The sequence below is a fragment of the Symphalangus syndactylus genome, chromosome 19 (assembly GCF_028878055.3).
Source record: "Symphalangus syndactylus isolate Jambi chromosome 19, NHGRI_mSymSyn1-v2.1_pri, whole genome shotgun sequence".
NCBI classification, from domain to species: Eukaryota; Metazoa; Chordata; class Mammalia; order Primates; family Hylobatidae; genus Symphalangus; species Symphalangus syndactylus.
Window position 1 is genome coordinate 19,888,535 of NC_072434.2, and position 14,104 is coordinate 19,902,638.

General features: G+C 51.1%; 1 protein-coding gene across 4 annotated transcripts in view; it reads right to left on the reverse strand.

The window, feature by feature from the left end:
- Positions 1 to 13,903, reverse strand: part of ADORA1 (adenosine A1 receptor) — a 39,717-nt gene extending 25,814 nt beyond the window's left edge. Inside the window, exons 1-3 of one of the 4 annotated variants that reach the window (XM_055234129.2) lie at positions 13,788 to 13,895; positions 13,283 to 13,437; positions 12,524 to 12,845 (exon numbers count right to left, since the gene is read on the reverse strand). In XM_055234129.2, the coding sequence (XP_055090104.1) occupies positions 12,524 to 12,845; positions 13,283 to 13,400 (440 nt within the window). In that variant the 5' untranslated portion in view covers positions 13,401 to 13,437; positions 13,788 to 13,895. Of the gene's footprint in view, positions 1 to 12,523; positions 12,922 to 13,282; positions 13,438 to 13,787 lie in introns of those variants that run through there. The other 3 variants (XM_055234132.2, XM_055234131.2, XM_055234130.2) reach the window with 3 other exon arrangements.
- Positions 13,904 to 14,104: the final 201 nt, after the last annotated feature.

A 14,104-nucleotide genomic window follows, 5' to 3' on the forward strand; every position in this document is an offset into this window, starting at 1 on the left:
GGCAGGAGAATCACTTGAACCCGGGAGGCAGAGGTTGCAGTGAGCCGAGATCATGCCACTGCACTCCAGCCTAGGCAACAAAGCGAGACTCTATCTCCAAAAAAAAAAAAAAAAAAAAAAATCCAGGTTAGAGGAGCTTTTTTCAAACAGACCATCCCCTCTCCTGCCCCCAAGAATATCACTGGTGAGGTACCATTCCAGCAGTGTGGGTGTGCATCAGAGCCCTCAGTTCTGCTGGGATAGAGAAAAGGAGCTGAGAACCAGCTCTTGCCATGCTGGAGTCTCAGCCCCTGCTCTCCCAGTGGTGGGGAAGTAAGAACTGGAAACCGGTAGCCTCTGAGAGCAGGGTGCATGGTGAGAGCTGAGAGGTCTGGCTCTCACCGCCCACGCCAATCCTGCCAACTGCAGTGCAAAGTGTTCTCTGCTACATGAAGAAAAAGGAGATGATTTCTGCATGTAGGAGCTGATGGGGTTGCCACGAGCAGGCCAGGATGACTGAGACACAGCGTGCCCCCAGGCCAGCCCTGGGACTCCCCCATCCCACCTGCTCTGCCATCAGGGCTGGGCTAGAGCTGACACTTGGTGATGCCTGCTTATTGATTGACCCGGTTCTCTGCTGCATTCGCGGAAATGGGGCCACTCAGTGCTCTACAGCAGCTATGAGAGGACCCTGATTGTTGCGGGTCAGAGTGGGAACCACTGTGCAGGAGTTAACACAATCCACAATGCAGACCACTGGCTGCGTTCCAGCAATGATAAGAAATGAGGCCCTGGAGGCACACAGAGGCCAGGATTCTCCTAAGGGTTACTGGGGAGGGGCAGAGGCCTGGGGTAGGGAAAGGAGGCCTTAATGTCCCAGAAGCCACTGTGCCACATTCTGAAGGAGCCTAGCCAGAGAGCCCCCCAACTCTGCTGTCTCCTTCTGGAAGCTTCGGGGAGCCTGAAGCCTCATGTTCCTACTGCTGTGGTCCCAGCCTGAGAAAGCAATGGCTTCCTGAGAAGTAAGGTGGAAAGAGAGCAGCTGGAGTGGCTGAAGTCACCTGGGAGTGTCTGGATTGGTGGGTGTTTAAGAGACCCTTCCATGAGGCTGTGTGAGGTAAGAGAGAGCCCCTCCTCCTGAACACACCAGGGGAGGAGAGGTGGGGAGTGGTGAGAGAGAAGACACCAGCGACCCTGCCATCACAGTGCTTCCATTTGGATACCTAACAGGATCTGAATCGTCCTCAAATTTCTTCTTCCTCCCCACCCTTCCCCATCCCCAGAAACAGCATCACCATCCACCCAGTGGCTTAAGCCATAAGCCTGGATCGTTACATGGGATTCCTTCTCCCACGTCGCACCTCAACCCATTTCCAGTTGGTTCCAACTCTAACATGCCTGAAATCTTTCCAGTTCTGTCCATCTCCACAGCCTCCTCCACTCCCTGCCTGCCTCAAGCCCCGCCTGCTGCCCCCCAATCCTAACTAGGCTCCCTACGTCCTCTGTAACCATTCCAACCCATCCTCCACAGAGCAGGCAGAGTGACCCTCTTATGTTAGTGTGATGAATTACACTGATTGGTTTTTTTCAAATGTTAAACCACCCTTGCCTAGATGGAATAAACCCTTTCGGGTTGTGATATATTATCCTTTTTATATCACCGGCTTTGATTTGCTAATATTTTCTCAAGGACTTTTGACCTTTTTAAAATGTAATTTGAATTATGTGATTCCCTGCTTAAACCACTCAGAGGCTTCACGGCACACTTAGAAAAAAATCCAAACTCTTGACCATGAACCACAAGGCCTCCAAGGCCTTACTGAAGCCCTTGTGGGTCTCTCTGGACATCGACGTGGGGTTTTGGAGAAATCAAGAAGGGCCTGCCCCAGAGAATACCAGCATGGCTCCCTTTGAGTTCACAAATTGCAGTCAAAGCCACCTGCTTGCTGGCATGTCCACGGGCTCTGGCTGCCTGCTAGTGTCCAAGTTCCATGAGCTTAGAGACCCAGGCCCTCTTCTTGCCCGTGGCAAGGTCCTTAATCTCATCATCAATCTGGCATTCTGAGTTAATGAAGGAATAAACTCTCTGCCTCCTCCATGCCTGTGCCCGTGCAGCTGAATGTGGCTGGTAAGAAACACACAATCACGCTGCTGAGTTGCACTTCAAATTCATCACTGTGAACTTAAGGGGGGCCCTTCATGCTGCCCCCAATTATACTAGACTTCCTGAGCCTAGTCACTCTCCCACTTCCTAGGGGGTTATTTCACACTTGCTGCTCTCTCCAGCACCTCCTACTGCATCCTCACTCTCAGCTGGTGACCTCGCTTCCCAATTCACTAAGAAAATGGAAAGAATCAGGAGAGAGCTTCACCTACCAGCATCTGCGGCCACAGATGCCACATGTTGCCACAGAAGAGCCTCCAGGATCCCGTCTAAAGCCAGTCACTCCACGTATGTCCCACTAGCCTAAACCAGGACATCATTTTAGAAATTCTCTCCTTTGTTTCATCACTAGTGTTTTATTCTCTGCTGGATCGTTTCTGTCAGCACACAAATGCACTAACCTCCCTTCTATCTTAAAAAACAACACAGTGGGCCAGGCACGGTGGCTCACGCCTGTAATCCCAGCAGCTTGGGAGGCCGAGGCGGGCAGATCACTTGAGGTCAGGAGTTTGAGACTAGCCTGGCCAACTTGGTGAAACCCTGTCTCTACTAAAAATACAAATATTAGCCGGGCATGGTGGCATGCACCTATGATCCCAGCTACTTGGAAGGCTGAGGCAAGAGAATCACTTGAACCCGGGAGGCGGAGGCTGCAGTGAGCTGAGGTCATGCCACTACACTCCAGCCTGGGTGACAGAGTGAGACTCTGACTCAAAATAAATAAATAAATAAATAAATAAATAAATAAATAAATAAAATCCCACAGTAAGACAGCTCGTTTCCACTTCCCCTGACAGCTACTGCCCCATTCCTTTGCTCTCTTTGCAACAAAATTCCTCAAGAGTACTCGATACCAGCTGCCTTCAATCCCAGTCCTCTTTTTCTCTTGAGCTGTCTCCATTCAGGCTTTGCCCCCATCACTCCTTTGACATTGCCCTTGTCAAGGTCACCAATGGCCTTGCAAAATCCAGTGGTAATTCTCAGTCCTCATCTCACTTCACCCATTTGTCCACCCTCCTTGGTAGACTGTCTACACTTGGCTTCCAGGTACCACACTGGCTCTGAGTTTTCTTCCTGTGTCTGGAGTTCTCCTTCAGTCTCCTTTGCTGGTGCCTCCTCTTTTCCCACTTTCTCAATGCTCGGTTCTTGATCTTCCTCTCTTCTGTATCTGCACTGTCTCTCTTGGGGATCTCATCCAGCCTCATGGATTTAAACCCATCTACATGCCATAGCTCTCACATTTACAACCACCCGCCCAGGCCTCTCATTCTTGTATATCCAACCACCTGCTCGACATTCCACTCAGATATCTGTTAGACACGCCAAAGTCAGCATGTCTAAATCTGAACTCATTTTCTTACTTCCACCACCTGCAGCCTTTCCCACCTTAGATGATGCCAACTCCATCCTCCCAGTTGCTTACAAGTAAAAGTCTGGTCATATTGATTCTTCCTTCTCACATCCAATCTATAGGAAAATTCCCACATCCAACCCATAAGCAAATTCTTTGGCTCTTTTTTTCAAAATACATCATGAATTTAAACAAATCATGGTACATTCATACAATTGAATTCTAACAGCAATGAGGGGAAAAATCCTGCTCAGTAACAGGGATGAATCTTGGCAAGAATTTTGAGCTTCAGAAGCCAGACACAAAAGGGTACAAACTGCTTGACTCCACTTATAAAAGTTCAAGAACAACCAAAATCAATCTATAAGGATAAAGGTCAAAATAGAGGTAGCCTTTTGGAGGGTACTGACTGGGAGGGAGCCTTGTACAATGCTGAAAGTCCTAAATATTGATCAGGGTAGTGGTATATAGGTATATACATATGCAAAATTTTATAGAACTGAATACTTGAGATTTATGCACTTTACTGGATAAAATTTTTACTTTGATACAAAGTAAATTAAAAGTTAAAAATTTTAAATGCATATCCAGAATTAACCACTTCTCACCACCTCCTCTGCTATTGTTCAGATTAGAGCCACCTCCGTCTTCCCTCACCTGAATCACTGCAATAGCGCCTAACTACTCCCCTGTTTGCACCCTTGTCCCTAAAGCACATTCTCAACACAGCAACGAGAGTGATCCTTTAAAGCCTAAGTCAGCTCATGTCACATCTCTGCTCTAAATCCTGCAATGGCTCCCCATTTCCCTTAGAGTAAAAGCCATTGTCTTTCCAGTGGCCTCCATGCTGCACCTGGGCCAGTGGCCCATTATCTCTGACCACTCTCCCCCTTTATCTCTCCATCTCAGCCCCACAGGCCTCTTTGCTAGTCCCTAAACCCTTCAGGTACATTCCTGTACTAGGGCCTCTGTTCTAGTTCTTTCCCCTGCATGGCGTGCCCTCCCTCTATCTGCATGGCGTGTTCCCTCACCTCCAGGGTTTTGGTCAAATGGCGCCTTCTCAGTAAAGCCTCACGGACCACCCTATTTAAAGTTGCAACCCTTTCTCCCAGCCCCATTCTGGGCTGGAGCATTTCCAATCCCATTTACCCTGCCCTCTTTTTCTTTTTTCAATAGCACATTCTACCTTCTAACACTCTACATGATTTAGGTATTGCATTTATTATTTAGCATCTGATTTCCAATGCATTAGAATTCAGTCTCCATGAGGATCTCTGTTTTATTAATGAAAGTATCCCAACAGACCCTGGCTCATATGAGGTACTCAATAAGTATTTGTTGAATAAATGAACAAATGAATGAATTAATGAATGAGTAGGTCTATCTGTACCAGGGCCCTGTGCAGGGACAAGTCAGCTGCCCTCCTCTCTCAAAGGCGAAGCAAGAGGCAAGAAGGTAATTTCAAAGAGCCTTTCCTACACAACCTGAGCTGCATGGAGTGAGTGTAGAGTGGGATCCAGCTGCCCAGCCCAGCTCTGCAAGGCGTCAGCTGCCAGTCTCCTGCCATCTCCACTCCCACCACAGGTGGGGTGAGAGTTGCTCCTTGGCCACCTTGGTCTGTGGGAATCCATCATCTCAGCAGAGACTCTGAGCTGTCAGACAGAGGTAGAGACCAGATCAGCCTGCCCATCTTTGTATTCCCAGGCCTGGCCAAGTGCCTGACATATAGCAGGTGCTCAAAGCACACTTATAAAATAGATAAATGGATGTTGCCAGCCCCTCAGCCCCACACCTCTCTGCAGTTCTGCTGGGGAATAAACTTCCAGGGTAAGGAGCAAGGCAGGAGAAGATACCCCCATGTCCTCTCCCTTGGGGTCAGGAAGTCCCTTGCCAGCTGCTCCCATCTCCCTGCCCACCTTCAAGCCAGTATTTCTAAGAGGACGTGTATGCCAAGACCAACCCACCTGCCTCTCCGTCTTCTCCTTATCCCCATGGCCACCTGCCAGACTTTTCTTTGGACGGTAGCAGCTGATAGTTCCCTCTGGGCTTGAATTAAGAAGGCTGAGGTTAAAGGAGTGATTCATGCAGCCCAAGGAGCCGTGTCTCTCCACTTCCTTCCTCTCTGCTCTATGTGTCTGTCCCCACCTGCCGAATGAGGCCAACCAAGATGTGCCTCACCCCAAGTCCTCTCCCAGGGACACTGCTTCCTCACCTTCAGGATGCCGAGGCCTTCAGGAAAGAGACCAGGCGATAAGGATTAGACTTGGGGCCCATAGAGTCCTGCCCAACCCAGCCCAGAAGGGGAAGTGGGCTAAAGAATGCCAAATGCCCCCTGGGGATTTGCAGTGTGGGTAAAATTGGGGAGGGAGAAGGGAAAGTTGGAGTAAAGGGAGTTGGGAAATATTTAACCTCACAAGGCAATCTTTCCAGATAGCACCTACGCTATTTACTGGGTGACACAGCCCAGGTTCTGACTTGGCTCTGACCCTGTGAACAATGTGAATCATTAAAGTGTTTTTTTGTTTGATTTTATAATTTCAACTTTTTAATTTTTTTTTTTTTTGAGACAGAGTCTCACTCTGTTGCCCAGGCTAGAGTGCAGTGACATGATCTTAGCTCACTGCAACCTCTGCCTCTTGGATTCATGCAATTCTCCTGCCTCCGCCTCTCAAGTAGCTGGGATTACAGTCATGCACCACCATGCCCAGCTAATTTTTGTATTTTTAGTAGAGATGGATTTCACCATATTGGCCAAGATGGTCTTGAACTCCTGACCTCACATGATCTGCCTGCCTCAGGCTCCCAAAGTGTTGGGATTACAGGCGTGAGCCACCGCGCCCAGCCTCAACTTTTATTTTAATAGATTCAGGGGTACATGTGCAGGTTTGTTACACAGTAAAGCATTTTTCGTAACAATAAATAATCAGAAACAATTGAAGTAGCCAGTGATATAAGAATGCATAAATAAAATATGATATTCAAATATTCATTTATTCAAAAAAGGTTTCCGGCATGCCTGCTCTGTGCCAGGCATAGGGAAATGTATGTAAGCAGATGTGGTCCTGGCCTTTGGGAACTTACCAAGCCCAGAAAGAGCGACATTAACTAGAAAGCTACCCAGGTGATGAGTGGTGGACTTGGAAGGAGAAGGAGATCCAACCCGAGTGCCTACCAGGTGGGGTGGGGCTCAGGGAAGGCCCCCCTAAGGACAGCGCATTTTAGCTGAGACCCAAAAGATGAGTAATAATGCACTCCAATATTATACCGCCATAAAAATCCTTACGAAATCATTTTAGTTGACACAGGGAAATGCTTATAATGTTAAGTGAATAAAATAGGATATAAAACCATGTATATATAGATGTTCTCAATATGTAAAAATAATATATCTATATATATGTATGTGTGGAAAAATTTTCTGGAACACCGAAATGTTAACGGTAGTTCTCTGTAGGTGGTAGAATTACTGGCGATTTTACCATCTTTATTCTTTCTTCCATTTTTCACAATCAACATGGATTGCTTTTATGCTCAGAAATAAATGGCAAATGTCAGGGTGCGGCCCCTACAGCTCCGCCTCTGGGTAAAAGGCATCCTGGCCATTCTCTGGCTTCCACGCAAAGCTGACACCTCGGCAGGTTGCTCCTCAAGCACTCAGAAACTTCCGGGAAGCCACCCGATGCCAGCTGGGGGAAGCTTTCACACTTGAAAGGAGTCCAGATGCCTCTTCAATTAAAGGCCATGTTCTCCCTTGGCCCAGTAAGCTGCTTGGCCTAACCCACCTGAAGGCTATCCCTAATTCAGAGAAATTATCTTCTCAATCACAAAGCAACTTCCCTCCGTCTCATTCCCCTCTAAGCCTGCCACTGATCTGCTGACTTCACCCACTGAGGCTGCATATTTTCCTTTTCTGTTCCTTGAGGGGCGGGTGACTGCAAAGAGCTCTTCTGCTCAAGCTTTTTACATCAGAGGCGGGGGAGCAAGCATCCAGATGGGAGGAGGAAAGAGCTCCCAGCCAAGTAATCTTGCGTAAGCTCCTCCTTCTCCAATCTCAGTTTCCTCCTCAGTCCACAAGTGTGAGAGTTTGGGCTTCAGGGCTTCCTCCAACTCCTCTTCCCTCTCAGACACTCCAGGCCTGTGACTAATCCATCCTTAGACACAGGATTTGAAGACGGCCTACCTCTCTGAAAGCAGAAGGCATGACCTGAGAGCAACTGTTCTGAGACCCAGAAGCCACAGACCGTCACCTGCGGGGGCATGACGGCACACAAGGCATTTCAGGGTTGTCAAGAAAAGCCCAGGCTAGCCAGGGTGGGGACAGCTAAATTGATGCCTAAAAGTGAACATGGCCTAATTTACGAGATTTCTTTCCCCGCTCCGGCTCAGCACACCGGGCTCCTCCACCACTCCTTGCTCTGCTTCCCCGGGTCAGCAGCCCAGTGGGGCAGGCTTCCAGCTATGGACAGAGGCAGAACTGCCAAGGGCTCAACTGCCCACTGGAGTGAAGGTGGAGGGAGGGGAAGATGCTGGACAGGGACTGAGCAGAGTGCAGAGGCCATTGGCAAAGATCAGAGGAGAAAAATCACCCTACTGACAACTTCATAGAAACTCCTCCAAAAATCCTACAGCTTCTTGGGTTGACGCAAGATATACATGGGCTTACTGGTTAAAGGCATCTGTTAGGCCTAGAGTCAAATCCTGCTTCTGCCCCTGACAAGCTGTTTGGGCAAGTTACTGAAACTCCCCAAGCCTCAGCCCTCAATTTAGCTAAAGTATTGTCTATAGAGAGGCCAGGTGAGGTGGCTCACACCTGTAATCCCAGCACTTTGGGAAGCCAAGGTGGGTGGCTCACCTGAGGTCAGAAATTCGAGACCAGCCTGGCCAACATGGTGAAACCCCATCTCTACTAAAAATACAAAAAATGAGGTGGGCGTGGTGGCATGCACCTGTAATTCTAGCTGCTCAGGAGGCTGAGGCAGGAGAATCGCTTGAACCTGGGAGGTGGAGGTTGCAGTGAGCTGAGATCATGCCACTGCAGTCCAGCCTGGGCGACAGAGCGAGACTCCATTTCAAAAAAAAAAAGAATTATCTAAAAAAAAAAAAAAGGAATGTCTCTAAAATAGTGAGCTATGAGCATTGAATGAGATAAAGTATATTAAAAACCTAGCATTGTTCCTAGCATACACTCGCTAGGAGCTAAAACACACAACACAACAAAACCCTCCCGGGATCCCAACACAGCACTGGCAGGAGTCAGGATAAGGAAGAACCACAGAATTATAGCTGAAAGGAACCTCAGAGACCTCAAATCCAACCCCTTCATTTATTTCTTTTTATTTATTTACTTATATTGAGACAGTCTTGCTCTGTTGCCCGGGCTGGAGTGTAGTGGCGCGATCTCGGCTCACTGCAATATACGCCTCCCAAGTCCAAGCAATTCTCCTGCCTCAGCCTCCCAAGTAGCTGGGATTACAGGTGTGTGCCACCACGCCCAGCTATTCATTTTGGGTATTTTTAGTAGTGATGGGGTTTCACCATGTTATCCAGGCTGATCTCGAACTTCTGGTCTCAAGGGATCCACCCATCTCGGCCTCCCAAAGTGCTGGGATTACAGGCATGGGCCACCATGCCCCGCCTCCAACCCCTTCATTTAACAGATGGTGAAAGGGAAAGGCTCAGAGAGGCTGAATAACTTATCAAAGGTTGCATAGCTAATTAGTAACAGAGCAAGGTTCAAACTCAGGTCTGCCTGACTCGCAAACACCCATCACCCCTCACTCTACTCCAACCCAGCTGGCCATGGACAGCCCCCTTGCTAGGGTCTCCTTCCCACAGAGAGGTTTGGTCATGGAGCCCTCTGTTGGCACCCTTCCCTGCAACTGGCCCTCGGGAGTAGGCACCAAATTGCCACAGAGTGCCACCAAGAAAGCTCTGGGTGAGGGAGTAGGGGACAAATGATAGAGATTCCCTAGAACCAGGAGCTGAGTGGAATAGTGTTTCAATTACCAAGCATGTGGAGGTGCCATGCAAATAGCATGCAAATTATATGCAAATGACCACAGGTTACTGATGAATCAACAATTTGATCTTAAAAAGAAAAAAGTTTGTAACTGGATCATATTATATGGTGTGAATCTCTTTTCTCTCTTGGTTTTCTGCCAAGTAGAAAGAAAGAAAATTTGTGGTTGACTGACCAAACCATGCCCCACTTGGTGATAGCCAGCAGACACCTGTATCCAGGTGCCCCAGACACGCCTCACCAGTGCTTGGTCAGTACAACTCTCTGTGCCCAGGGCCACATCTACCTTTGACTGGCATGTCAGGGCAGCAAGCCTGGTGCCTGGGGACCTCTGGCCAAGAGGAGTTTCATAGACCCAGCAACCTGCTGACTCCAGCCACGTAGAGGGGAGCAGAGCATGCTGTTCCTCCTGGAGGGGACCTGGGCAGTGGCATGCAGGACCCCAGAATGGCCCAACACCTCAGCCAGGATCCCTGCTTGAGAAGCGAGGCCCCAGCAGCCTTTCCCTAACTCAGGAGAAAGGCTCCTCTCCATGGGGCAGGACACTCCCGGGCACTGCTGGTGTGTGGCTATCAAGGAGCCATGCTGAGCCGGTGGGGGCATCTGTGGTCATGGCCCTGAATCAGAAGTGGGGACAGGTCTAGCCCACAGCAAGAAAGTGAGAGGTTAGACTTCTAGAAGATCTGCTTGAGGCTCAACTGTGTGTGCTCCAGAAACCTGGCCAATTCAATCAATGTTTACTGAGGGTCTGTGATGTGCCAGACACTGAGCTGGGCATTCTGAAGAATTTGCAGAAACAGATAAGATGTAGTTGCTGCCTTGAGGCACCAACACTCCACCAGAGGAGTAGAAACATGTATAGACATAACTTAACAGTACTTAGACACCTCCTTGGAGATGTGTTGTGTATGTGTTTGTGTGTGTGTTTCTTCGTGTGTATGTGTTGACACCGAATGACACCTAAGAGCGTGAGTGGCGGGAGTAGGGCTTGCCTATCCAGCCACACTTGAGCCATATGTTAATAGTGACAATAAAACTACAAATAAGACCTCCCTATGGCTTGCATATATGAGGCATAATATTAATACAAGTGCTTTGCATATATGAGTTCATTAAATTATTCCAATAACCCTAGGGAGTAGGCACTATTATTAATGTTCCCTTTTATACATAAGGACATTAAAGCTTAAAGTGGTTAAGTAAGTGACTTTTGCACAGCTAGAAATTCCCAGCAAGGATTTGAACTCGGGCCCATGGCAGCCTCTGTGCAGGCCCCTGCCTCCACCCTCAAAGGACAGCTCCCAAGGACCCCAGCTCCAAAGCCACAGCAGCTGCCTCCTGAAGGAATAAGCCTGCTGTTCCCACCAGTGCAGCCATCCCAGCCCCACAGGGTAAGTAGGGTGCATTCTGTCACAGCAAGACGGGACCTTTGGCTCACCTTAACACTCACTCAGCAGACAGAATTTCTCCAGCAGCCTTCCTACAGCTGAACATCTGCATGAGTTTCCAAATGTGGCAACACTTTGTTATAATGGCCAGGCTCAGAGGCCCTGCTCTTCTAATGCACTGAGACCAGCTTTATATGTGCAGCCCGGCAGCAACCTGGGACTAACGGCAGCATGTGGGCCCCTCAGTGGATGAGCCTATGGGGCTTCTGGCTGTGTTCCCTTCTTCACCCCACCTTCCCTGGAAAACCTGGAGGGTAGAGGGAGGTAGACAGGGCAGAGAGACTGGCATCAAGCCACTGGGCATGGGGGAATCAGGAAGGAAGGCAGATAATTAGATCACACTTCTCTCCGAGTGAGCTTCAAGGAGACCCTCTGAGTCTTAGTTTCCCCTTTAAAAGCTCCTGCTCCACCTCCCTTACAGTGGCATGATGATAACAGGAAAAAATCATGCATGTAACAAAGCCTTTGAAAAGTTAAATGTGCACAAATGTAACACAAAGGGAGAAACATGGGTCCCTAGGCCTGCCCGGGCAAGGGGCCAAGTGAGGTCAGAGGCCCTACATCCCGGAGAAGCTATGCCGGGGATGGCAGGTGCTGGAGATGGCCAGAGCTCCCCAGGAGAAAAGGAATCTACTGGGGGCAAGAATTCAAAGAGGGGGCAAGCATGCCTCACAAGAGCGTCCCAGCAGGGCCAGTCCCTGGCAGTATGCCCAGGCACCCGCTGGCACTTGGTGGCCCAAGGCACTGCCTGGTGATGAGATTGTGGCCTGGCAGGGAGCTCCAACATGGGCTGGACACCCACACTGAGGACAGCACCAGCAGGCCACCCATCCCAGTGCTGCCTGGGAGCAGCACAAGCACCTCTACTGTGACCAGCAAAGACGTGGTTTTGCAACAGAACAGGAATATGAGGAGTAGGCACCAGCATTTTTCCTTCCTCCTGTCTATAACAGAGATCCCATAAGTGGGAGTGAGGCAAAGGTAATCAGACTGTTGGGTTCAGCGGGAAAGCCCTGGAAGGAACAGCTGGCTAGCACAGAGATACCTGGTGAACGAGAGAGCTAAAGCGTGCCTTCAGGAAGCCTGCCGGGGTCTGGCTGGAGAAGCAGCACTCCTGCCCCTGTTGTGCCACCTTCAGTATGTTCCCACCCCACCCTAACTCTCTTCTCTGCCTCTTCCTCTTCCTCTTCCCTGGGACTGGCAGAGCTCAGCTCATTCCTACCCAGCACTCACTGTGACCCCATCTTAGTGGCTCCTCCAAATCTCCCACCTCCACCCCAGGCCTGACAGGCAGCCTCAGGTTCCCTGGCTGCAAGAGCTTCAGCTCTGAGGTCATAGGCACTGGTAAATTCACAGTCCAGTCCTCCAGCCACCCATCCCCCTCCTGTTTCTCTGGCACTGCAGAGCGGAGCACAGGAAGGCAGAGTGAGAACTGGAGCACAATGGCCCAAAGAACATCTGGCTTACTTGGGGTCTTATGCGCTACCTTTTTTCCTTTCTAGATGGCCCTCAAGCCAGCCATCATGCAGTGCTGTGAGTACCTTCGGCGGCTGTGGACTCACCGGAGAGGGATCTTGACCCGGAGGTAGCGGTCCACGGCAATTGCCAGCAGGGCCAGGATGGAGCTCTGGGTGAGGATGAGGACCGGACAGGCAACCATGAGGCAGGTGTGGAAGTAGGTCTGTGGCCCAATGTTGATGAGGATGGCGAGGGGGATGACCAGGGCACCCACGGCCACATCAGCCACCGCCAGCGACACGATGAAGCAGAAGGTGGCATCCCGCAGCGCCTGGTTCACCTTCACCGCCCAGATCACCAGCACGTTCCCGGGCACAGAGACCAGGGCGATGAGCACCTCGATGCCGATGTAGGCGGCCTGGAAGGCTGAGATGGAGGGCGGCATGGCGGGCACAGGCTGGGCACATCAGCAGACGGGCACCAAGGGGAATAAGGCAAGCACCTGTGTGGTCAGGGAAGCCTAGGATGGGGAAACCCGTCTGGGAGAGACAGGGAGTTCAGGCTGCCCTGGAACTCCAGGTACCCCGTGGAGATGTGTCCCACTTGGCACATGCAGCTCCTACCCAGGCTGGAGGGGCACCCGGACGCTTCTCTGCCTAATCTTTGTCCCTTCCATTTATCATTCCCAGAGGTTCCATTCAGCAACTTAAAATAGCAGCGCTCACTCCTCCACTGGCTTTTTTATCAGGTGTGAGGCGGCTCCTAGCGCGCGCGCGCGCGCACACACACACACACACACACAGGGGTCTCCCATGACTGGCTCTGCCCACCCCTGTGCACAGAACAGGATGCAGGGAGCTCACCATCCTGCCTGCTGGCCGGCAGGGGTCCCAGAGGCAGTGCCCAAAGTTCCAGGGAACAGAGCTCGGGGCCGCGCTCGGTGGGGCTGGGCTGGGCTCTGGACACCGCGCGGCAGCTCATAGTCCTCCGGCTCCCGCCGCAGCGCTCCCAGCCCGGCCTTTCAAGCAATCACATGGTGCGGCAGAGACTGAGCCCCGGACGCTTTTAAAGAGGTAGCGCCCCTGTTTCCCCACCTGGGACTGGGGTGGCAGACGTGGTTCTGGGGATGGAGCCCAGGACAAGGCTGGGGCGTTTATCCCTATTCCCCAGCGTGCCCGCACCTGCCTTGCGCCCACCCACTTGAGACCCGTCTGGTGCCTGGCTCTTAGCAGTCCCCTGGTCTCGCTCCAGCTCTGTCGGGGACCCTTGCCCATGGCCTGCCCCAAGAGGGCATTCCGGTCTCTTCTTTCAACCCTCTTCTGCACCCCCATTGGGGAGCCCCAGGGGCGAACCGAGACTCAGACTTACCCAAGGTCACCAAAGCTGGCAGAGCTCCCGGCTGCCTGACTGTTCTGTCCAAGTGCCCCCACACCTCGACGCCTTCAGCAGCCGCTCGCTCCAGGGATTCCTGGAGAAGCCAAGGCCGGCCGGTAAGCTCCAGAGGGATGGTAGCTGGCTGGGACTCGACTCGGGCGCCGGCGGCTCTGTCGCCCCCGGCGCGGGAGCTGAGTGACAATCGAGCTCCGCACACCGGGAGGGGGCGGGGGCGGCGGCGGCACCCGTGAGCCCCTCCCTCCTCATCCTCCGTCTCCTCCCCCAACCCCTCCTCTTAACAAAGGAAGTGA